Raw genomic sequence first — 10,143 nt, forward strand, 5'->3', positions numbered from 1 at the left:
ATACATAGTTCTGGTTTTGTTAACTGAGATCTATTAATACCCATGACTGGAATCAGAGGCACCTTTCCCCACCACCCAATCTCAGGCAAAGACAAGAGGGTTTTTATTTACTTGCTATGCCTCATTTCCCACAGCTTCTTCCAATACTCTGGACAAGTAGATCACCCTGCAATGGTCTATTTACTGATGTGACTTCTCTAGCACAAACAGGCAAAATAATGGAAGACTATAATAATTCTAATATACCAGGAAAGCATTCTGTAAAAACCCAAAAGAGATGGAACAAGTGTTAAGAACATGTCAAAATAATGTGAAATTACCCCTGCATCCGAATGAGCTGATACACATGTTCTGCTAAAGGGCAGAAAAAGAGCCAGTTACCTTTGACCAGAAATTGGTTTGGGTGGGAGGCTACTGTTGGTTTGCAATGACAAACCTTAAATATCACACCGCTTACAGGAAAAGATGATGATTCACAGGAATGGCCAGTTATAACAGGTTTAATGGTAAACTTCAAAAGACATCACATTTAGGTCTCATCACAAATCCTCCTGCCAGACCCACCAACTTATTCAAAGCAAAAGGCTATGCAAAGCCAAAGAAAACTACAGCAGGTGGGTTTTCTGAAAAAGTGCTTTCTGACAAGCCAGCAAACACACACCACGAGGTGCTAATGGGACTGCCTATCCCATGGCTCCACCAAAGAAAAGAGGATCTTGAAACCTCAGGTCTTCCTAATTTCATTTCTGTTTTTTACCACTCGTGTCATTTTACACAGATAAAATTAGTTCGTTCCAGGCTGATGCTCCCAACAAAAACATAAATGTTCTTCTGAAGTTCTGAACTCAGAATTCTTAGGTCAGATCCTTGAGGAAACCAATACATATTCTCCTACAATAACATGAAGACCCATTTCTACAACCCTACAAGCAGGGTAAGGGGTTAGGAGATTGAGAGAGGTATTCGAGACAAGCACACATATTCATGTGAAAGAACTGAGGTGGCTTTTCAGAAGACAGTATTTTCTATTGCCTTAATTACAAGAATTGTATTTTGTCTTTTAGAACATTCAATTCTTCTGCCAATCACTACCTTTGTGATTCAGTCCCAAACAACAAAACCTAATTAAAATCTTATTTTCCTAAAACAAAACAAGGAACCCTTGCTAAACTGTTAATGACAACTTTTAATTCTCTCACTCACAACATAGTGATTGCTACCTTCTGGGAAAAATTTTCCAAGTTGGAGCAATAGATAGATGCATTGACATGCAGCCATCTCCAAAAAGTGGAAGGCAAAAGACTGTTTAGGCACAAGGTACTAGCTTCAAAGGGCAAAGCAAATTTCACATCAACAGGACTTTTCTGTAGACTACCCTCGAGCAAACCCCTGACTAGATCCTGACTCCAGTGCTCAAGTGCAGAAGAGAACCACAGCAAGATACACAAACAGATTGTGCTCCTGCTTGCAGAGTGTCAGTTGAAACCCTACTGCTGCATCTATCAGTTTTGGTTTGGGGTGAAGAGAAAACCAAGACCCACTACACAAAGGCAGTTATAGTAGAAATAGGATGGGAAGAGGAGTGGTGAACAGGCATTTTGAGAAACAGTACCTACAGAAAATCCAAATGTGCCTGGTCTCATGCATAAAGCTTATGAGAAAGAGAATTATACACCCTGAATTGCACACAAATTACTTTTATAATTTTCCTGCAAGATTGTATAATTGAATAACTGAAAATTATACACATTCTTGTATCACATTGTGTAGAAACATGTATTTGTGTAGCATGATGTTTACAAAATATTAATATGTAAGAGCTTCTGTCCTTTGATGTTCTTTCTATGTATGTGGTTATAGACTCCAACAAAAAGGAAACAGAGGGCAATTCTAGCTTTGAAAATTATGAATGAAGACTACTTTGCTTAGTGGCCTTCACTGCCTTTCTCTTTCAGCTCATCTTCACCAAAACAAATACCACACAACAGGGCAGATAAATCACAGGCTGTTCCCAATTCCTTCTGGACAACAAGGCACTCCATTTAGCTTCACACTGAGAACCTAAGAAGAACTGCAAGCAGAAACACCTGCTAAATATATTCCAGTTGGTTAGCTCTAAGTATTGTTAAAGTTCTTAGACAGCCATAGCTACATCTCCCCACTTCTCAAGACTAGTTCTCCCTAACCCTGGTAAAAAGACTGCACTACCCTTTGTTTAGAGTTGCACAGAAGTCACTGTGTTCCTGCTCCTGGAGGTTATATCCCCAGCACAGAAGCTTCACAATTTGTTTGACAGTTGAAGATTTGGAAAATTACAGCCAGCTTTGCATCTCCTCTTCATACTTCTGGGGATCAATAAAAGGCTTGTCAATGGACCGGATCATCAGCTCACCACAGTACACACACTCAGCTGCCACAATGTCATCAATGTCAGCTTTGATCTGTTCCCGGCTCTGCTGGCCCTTCCCCAAGCTAATGGTGTCTGCATCCTTGGGACGATGGTGGCTCTTGGATGGCTGGCTGGTAGCTGCCAGCTTCTTCTGAAGATCTTCAAGTTTTGCCTGCTTATAGGCAGGAAGGTTAGGGAAAACTGCTTGAAGGAGACAGTCATAGTGAAACATGTGACCACAGAGGAAAAGGTAAAAAGGGCGGTTTAGAAGAGGAAAGTCACAAGCAGCACATTTTTCCTGAGGCTCCACAGAGCCATATTTATTTCTCATTTCCTGGATGTCCTCTCGGATCCTCTTGGCACTCTGCGTGGCTTCCTCCATCTCCCTTTTCAGCTCCTCGATGTGCTTGTTGTAATCCTCCAGGGAGTTACAGATTGCCTCCTTGAAATGGTCAATAGTGACAAAGTCTGGAAAGAATGGCAGCACATCCTCAATCTTCAGCAGGGCACAGCTGGAGAGGCAGGCCATTGCCTTCTTGACATCCTTCTCTTCCTGGACAACATGGCGAGCGATCTTCAACCACAGCTTCTTCCGGAGCTCCTCATCATCTTCAGGAAGATCTGCACAGGACTTGGCAAGATCAACATCCACCTAGAAGTTGGACAGACAAGGAAACAGAGTTAAGCTTCCCTCTTTGTTTATCTACCATTCAGCTTCAAAGCCTGCTGTCCATTTTAAGAGGCATTTAGAAAACCTCTATTGCTATCTCACCGCCTAGGACAGCACTACTGGCCTGCTCCATGTTTCCATGGCAAACACCTCTCCTCTCCACCAGCACTCCTCACTGAAGATGAGCTTGCTACCCAACAGCACAGAAAGGGCAAATTCATGTTATAGTATCTTTGCTGGCCTCACATTTCAGCGAAGACACAGCAATTCAATAGGAAAAAAATCCAGCATCTCCCTGAAGGTCAGACTAAGCTGACAAAGACTTCTGTGATAATTACCAAAGCTATGAATAGGTAATTAGAATCCTTAACAATAGCTACACAAATCTTGCATAAATGCAGATATGTTAAAGGTATTTTATGTCAGAGACTGAGCTTGAGACAGACAGTGCTCTTCCTTGTAGTATCCATGCCTCCACCCTCAGTTATGGCTTGCCAGTCAGCTGCCTACTTGAAACAGTTGTGAAAGCACACAAAAATATTAACAGAGACAGGTCTTTTTTCCAAGCCTCAGCTACACTGCTTTGATACCTGTGGGTCCGTCCAGCTCCTCTCAATGCTCTGCTGTTCAAGGTAACTTGAACAAGCTACATTCCCGTGTACCACAGCATGCACAGATACACACATACCTGTAAGGCGAGATCCACAGCCTCCTCATATAATTCCATCACTTTGTAAATGTGGACGCACGCACGGTGGTGCCCATGCTCTGCACACAGGCGTAGTGCATACTTCAGGTCGTAGTGGATCCTGTTTGGGTTGGTTCCTGCTTGCTCCAGGTATGACAGCAACGAGTCCGGCCGACACAAAGCATAAAGAGACAACAGGTAGTTGTGTATGGCTTGCTGGGTTTCCTCCAACTGGTAGACACAGAACTCCATATATCTGATGGCTTCATTGATCTGCTGGGTGCTGGCACTCTGGCTGTAGTTAACAAGGGCTGGAATGAGGTTCCTGGCATCCAGCCTAGAGCCCATAGAAATCCAAGCATCAACCACCTTCTTGGGAATATGCTGGATGAGAACCGGAGAGAACTTGTAGAAGAGTTTCTCGTCTCTGTGCCTGGACAGCACATTTAGAGCCTCATCGTACTCGTCGTGCTGGCAGTGGTGAGCTACTACACGCTCGTAATCCTGCATGATGACTGCAAAGTAGACCATGTGCTCTGTGTCGCCATGGCTTGCCAACAGTTCATAAATAGATGCCCTATTATTAAAAAGACAGTCTTTGTTTTTAGGGCTGCTCAGGAAAGTGCGGAACTTCTCCCGTGTATCCAAATAGAGATTTCGCTGTGAGAGATCTCCTTGCAATATGCCCAGCCAGTTCAGGTACAGCTCTGTCAACCACGTGGTCAGCAGAGTAGTCTGTGTCTTCTCCGAAGGCTTTAGGTTACTTAGCTTCTTAATCAGAAACTCCATCAGGGCCTCCTCTTGCTTGGCTTCAATGAACTTCAGAGCAATTTCCTCAAAGTAGTTCTGGGTCAGCGCATAACATTTGGCACTGTCCAGATACCTCTTATTTTGGAAGCAGTGCTCTGCCTCTTTGGCCAACACAATGTCAAGACACTCTGGACGGTCCTTACAATACTCTTTTGCTAAATCAAATTTGTTCATATTCATATACATCTTCCACACATCTCTGGATTCCCGCTGGACATGGTAGCGGAACACTACTTTCTCAGTGTGGATCCATATCTGCTGGACTGTGGGATCTTTAATCATGCGTGTCAGCAAGCCAAACTTCTCCAGGAACAGATCCTGAAAAACAACCTGTCCGTTCAGAGTGCAGACAGCCTTCACCCGGTCAGGCAGCAGCAACAGAAAGTGGAACTGGGTAAGCACGATGGATATTGGCTTGTTCACAGTTATGTCGATGTCAGGAGGATAAACCCAGACCCGTTCATCGCTCAGAATTGAATCAGGACGACTGTAATCCAAGGTACCATATAGAACACCGTTTCCCATCATCCAGGCAAAGGAGCGTGGGTTGGAACGCAGTTTCGGAGTGTAAAAGGCAATCTCGCTGAAACCCAAGTTGGCTGGAAACTCCCGAAAGCTGGGCAGATGGTCAGCATGCACAGCAAATATGGAGCTGAAGCCTTGCTGCTCTGTCCCTTCAGGCACCTTGCCAACAAACTGGAAGAGTCTCTTCCTGGTGGTGGCTATAATAAAAAATTTCCCTTCTAGCCCTCGTTCAATTTCCAAGCAGCAGACTGGGGCAGGTCCAGATTCCTCCTCCAGAGTGTAGACCTGTCGGAAGTACTGGTCAGGGTTAGTGCTGAAGAGGCTTCCTTCACTGACAGAGATTTCAGCCTCATAGATCTGCCCCTGGGATGTCCCCACCAGGATAGGCCCTGTGTTGGTTTCTGAACCAAGAAATTTGTTCCAGCCCACACTTTCAATCAAGTGTCCTTTCCAGCGGGAGAGTGCCCGCACTTTCTGAACACTTCTGTTCAGGTAAAGGCATTCGCTGGTGTTCAGAGCAATCAGGAGATGAGAGCCTGCCAACAGCAGATGGGTATGGGAGGGAGAAGGAGAGAACAAATCAAGACTGTGCCTAAGCAAGCCAAATTCCTGCAGCTTCTAATCTTAACATTTGATAAATTCCAATATCAACATACTTAATCCAAGACTTTCCCAGGCATTCATGGGAATGTGGGGGATTTCCATGCTGGATCATAACAGTAGTCCATATATTGCAATGTTAAATAACTGGTACCAGATGCTTTAGCAAGAAGGTATTCTGTTTAAATAAATGTTCTAAGGATAAACACTTCCCAGAGTTCCCTCCTATCCCTGGCAGTTGGCGAGAGATATGAGCATCTCTTTCCAAATTTTTGTTCAGTTTTTTTAAATCAGTCTAGGCTACAGTGAACTGCAGATGTTCTATGGCCCTTTTTTAAAATTCCTATATAAACCATACAGCAGAGAGTGACTACAAACCTTCCTTTGATTGGTTTTAGCCTTGCTCAGAACAGCCTAATTGCATGTGTTCATTTCAGAGTCTGAAAACACAACACAGGCACAAGCCTGTGCTTTACTAATAGCAAAAGGGCAAACCAGTGGGCAGGGGCCCTGGAAAAAGACTCTGGCTCCAGCAAGATTGGTCTGTTCTCCTTTTGCACAAAGCAGAAAGAGAACTCCTTCACCAGCACTTGCTCTGCTCTGTTCACTGTCTGTAAATATCCATCACCCACTGCCTCACCTGTGTGGTCCAAAAACATCTTGTAGACTTTGGCTTCATCTTTGCGTCCCAGCTCTACCTGATTAGGTTCATCTGGCTTTCCAAGATCAATCCTGCAAAGAGAAACCACAAAAGCATGCTGCCAACAAAAGTTCACATACTGTAACTCCTCACCTGTTTCCCATATTGGGCTTGCGGCTTTTTATCCAGTTTGCAAACATAAGCTCTCTAACAACTTAGGGGAAAAAAAGAAGGCAGGGGAAAAACAAACAATAACTTAAGGTTCTGGCAGCATTACCTGAGAAGGGTGTCTTTCCCAAGGCTCATACAGAGCTGGTTAGAGGAGACCACTAAGCTGTTAATTTTCTCAGGAGGAGCAAAATCAATCCTCTGCTTGTTAAATATTGGCGTTTCCTTCTCCAGTCGTGCATTGACATATCCTGGAGAAGGAATGTGAACACTTAGAAACTGAATAAGACAAAACCCCATAACAACAACCACAAACTACATCAAAATCCAGCCTAAAATACTAAGAGGATTGTGTCCTGCTCCAAGTTTTACTGAAAAGGAAGTGTGCTCCATGGAGCAGGAATACAGAGGGAAAAAAACTCTCTAGTTCCAGCCCTACTGGTGGTGTTGCAAAAGACAATGTAGTAATGGAAAGTAGCCTGCTACTAGTAGGCAAGTCCTTTAATTGTCTGTTCTACCAATGCTTTCTCCTTGCCTCTGCCTCTCCTCTAGACCAGCTGCAGAATCCTTAAAATACACTTTTTCCAGAAGAAGATGCACATTCAGGAAGAGACAAAGCAATCACAGCCTGACTAGGCAGCCTTTTGCATGTGCCTTTTTCTTATGCATCGATCCACACCTTACACACTACCCATTTACACAAGAGTGCATTCCTTTATTTCCAGTTAAGTAGAACTGATGTTCTTCTTTTCAGATTAGGGAGCTGCAATGCCACAGTTTAAATTCGCTGGTATGAACTGCGGTTCAAAACACGTACAAAAAGTTCCCAAGGTACAGATTCACATGATATCACAGCTAACCAATAAATACCTATTTTTATATATATATAAAAGGGAAGGATTACTCTGGAAAACCCACATGTTACCAGATCATCAAGTCACATTCATCCAGGTAATGTCAAATTTTTTTCAGACTGTCACCTGGCAAAGCAAGGTTGACTCAGCAAAGAAACTCAGAGGCAGGAAGGAAAGGGAACAAATAGCACCTGTACAGAGGTAAGGGTTTAGAGTTAAGGAGAAGCTGTTTATGGTTTAATTCTGTCATAGTTCAAGCCAAAGTATTGGATTTTAGCATTCTGGGCTCTTTAGGCCTGTATCCATTACATTTATAACATCCACAGGATCATCACCATTAACATGAGGATTTTAGCTATTGTCCCTAATAGGAGAAGGAAGAGCTTCCTTAATATACAGTTCTCTGTACAAAGGACATGTCCATTTTATAACATTCATTCCTTTCAAACAGTCTCCTCCCTCATCTTGCCCCCAAATGTCCCTCTTCTGTTTAATCAAGATTCTACTGCATCATTTCACACCCTGATTTCTGGGCAAAGCTACCTATTTCCTCAGATCTTTTAATCTGTCCAAAGATCTAAGATCACCAGTACAGTCTAGTGGGTCAAAGCAGGCTTTTCAAAGCTAGAGCTACAGTACTTGAAGTTCCCAATGCAGCAGGACTTCAGGTTGGATACAGAGTCACTGCTTGTTTATCTACAACCTTGAGAAACAGTACCTGCAGTTAAACAAGCATAAGGATCACTTCCCTGAAACTGAGGAATAAGTTTCAGCATCTTCCAAAACTGCAAACCTAACATTAAGGACTGCTTTCAGGAAGGTAACTATTGTATCTTTTTACAATATAAATTTACTTACACTTCAGATTGCCCACAACTTTTACCAACCCAAATTTTGTTAAAAATTGCCTGTGTGGCCTAATTAAGAATAACTGAAATCCTGATTAGGCTGTGCCTTTGCAACTAAGCAGTTTCCCAAACCTCCTCTGCCAATATCAACTGTGAGCAAACAGGCAGATTTCTCAAGTGTAAGACAGCCATGACTGAAGACAGTGTTGCAGCTGTCGAGAAGAAAAGCTGAGTCCTGAAAAATTTATTTTCCGTGACACGACTTGTCCTAACGCTGTTCTGCACAACACCTATTCAGGCCACTTATTCTATATCTAACATTGCACAATGAAATAACCAAGCACGTCAAAACAAACAAGGGGAACATACCTACCTCAATATCTAGACTCAGAGTAACTGTGCCAGTGTATTTATACTCCATAATATACATAGTATGGCAGAATTTTGATAAATTCTTAGCACGTAAATGAACCTCACAATTTGGTTTCCCTGAAAGTTACCAGTGGGCAACACTACACCAGGAAAAAAACTTGAAAGAATGTGTCCATGTATTTCCAAACTTGTAACCCAAAACCACCAGCTCTGCATAGCAGTTGATACTACCATGAAAATTCAGGTACAACAGAATTCTCTCATACCCTACATTTCCCTGACACACCGAAAAAACATTGAGAGGTGACATGCAGTAGAAAATGGTTATTGAACCTAATAAATATTGAATTTATCATGGAATAATAATGAAATAAATTTCTCTGACATGAAAGAAAAAACGGACTGGTCATCACACCATTACTTGACACTGATGGGACGCTACACTGAGCAGTGCAGTATAGCAAAGCCTCACACCCTTTGACAGAAAAGTGTAGCAGTGATAAGGACTGCTCTGCTGGTCACCTCGCCATCGTGTAGTGAGCCGAAAGGAACCACTCTAGAGAAACGAAGTCCTTGGTAAACTGAGCTTGGGTTAGGAAAGGAGCTCCGTGCAGGAACAGCTGTGCACACACCCGTAACACGGTAAAGCGAGGCTTCCAGAGAGGAGCAGAAAGGAGAAGTAAAGTGACGGAGCGTTCATAACCCTCTGGCACAGCTCTAGCTGCACAGGGCTGAGGTGTGGCTGGGTGTAATTTGTGACACACAGGCACCTGCGACTCCACGCACCCTTGAGCGTTTGCTCCCGCAGCCCCTCCGGCCGCAGCCTCCCACACAGCACGGCACGGCGGGTTCGCCGGCCTGGCCCGCACCAGCACTCTGCCCAGCCAGGAATGGAGCGCTCCTCGTCCCCAAACACGTCCCACAGCGAGCCGTGGCAAAGACAAGCCGCAGCCGAACGCTTGGCCCCACACGCACACAGTGACACACCTCTTCCAGGCAGCACAGCCTGGCGTGCCCTGCTCCCCCCCCGGAGCTGCCGCCTCGCCTCCCCCTCTCGGCAGGAAGGCCGCACGCGGGAGGCCCCGGGGCACACGTACCGGAGTGCGGGATGCCCACGGCGGCGCGGCTCTGCGGCACGGACACGGAGCGGTGCAGCGAGTCCTCGTACTCGTCCAGGATGGACGCCATGGCCCAGCGCGGCCCGAGCGCGGCGCGCTCAGCTGACCCGCGGCACGTGCGCCTGCGCATGCGCGGGCGGGGCGGGGCGGGGCCGCTGCCTCACAGCGATGGCGGCGGGCCTGGGGTGGCGCGGGTGTATCCCGACACTGCCGTCCCCGGCACTGCCGTCCCCGGCACTGCCGTCCCCGGCACTGCCGTCCCCGGTGTTCCCCCGGAGCTGTCCGGTCGCCCTGTGCCCTTGCTGCCGGGCCTTGGCCTCCGCCGCTTCTGCTCACTGCCGCGGGTACCGAAAGGCTTTTGTCGAATTAAGAAAGGGCCCACTCGAATAAACAAAGTCAGCATTTTTATACGCCCGTAGTAACCAGAAGTTCCTCTAGGTGGGATATACGCTCTGAGTTTG

At 45.3% G+C, this 10,143-nt stretch overlaps 1 protein-coding gene across 1 annotated transcript; it reads right to left on the reverse strand.

The window, feature by feature from the left end:
* Positions 1–485: 485 nt before the first annotated feature.
* Positions 486–9,789, reverse strand: VPS18 (VPS18 core subunit of CORVET and HOPS complexes). The gene is made up of 5 exons (XM_058026930.1): positions 9,662–9,789; positions 6,600–6,741; positions 6,323–6,414; positions 3,748–5,618; positions 486–3,041 (listed from the first exon to the last, which is right to left on the reverse strand). The coding sequence occupies exons 1-5, from the start codon at positions 9,750–9,752 to the stop codon at positions 2,313–2,315; spliced, it is 2,925 nt and encodes a 974-aa protein (XP_057882913.1). The 5' UTR covers positions 9,753–9,789; the 3' UTR covers positions 486–2,312.
* Positions 9,790–10,143: the final 354 nt, after the last annotated feature.

The sequence above is a fragment of the Melospiza georgiana genome, chromosome 6 (genome assembly GCF_028018845.1).
Source record: "Melospiza georgiana isolate bMelGeo1 chromosome 6, bMelGeo1.pri, whole genome shotgun sequence".
NCBI lineage: Eukaryota > Metazoa > Chordata > Aves > Passeriformes > Passerellidae > Melospiza > Melospiza georgiana.

Coding starts and splice junctions, on each gene's coding strand:
- VPS18 (XM_058026930.1), bottom strand. CDS start 9,752: ATGGCGTCCATCCTGGACGAGTACGAGGACTCGCTGCACCGCTCCGTG. Junction 6,742..9,661: donor CGTGGGCATCCCGCACTCCG/GTACGTGTGCCC, acceptor TTCCTTCTCCAG/GATATGTCAATGCACGACTG. Junction 5,619..6,322: donor GATGTTTTTGGACCACACAG/GTGAGGCAGTGG, acceptor TGCTGTTGGCAG/GCTCTCATCTCCTGATTGCT.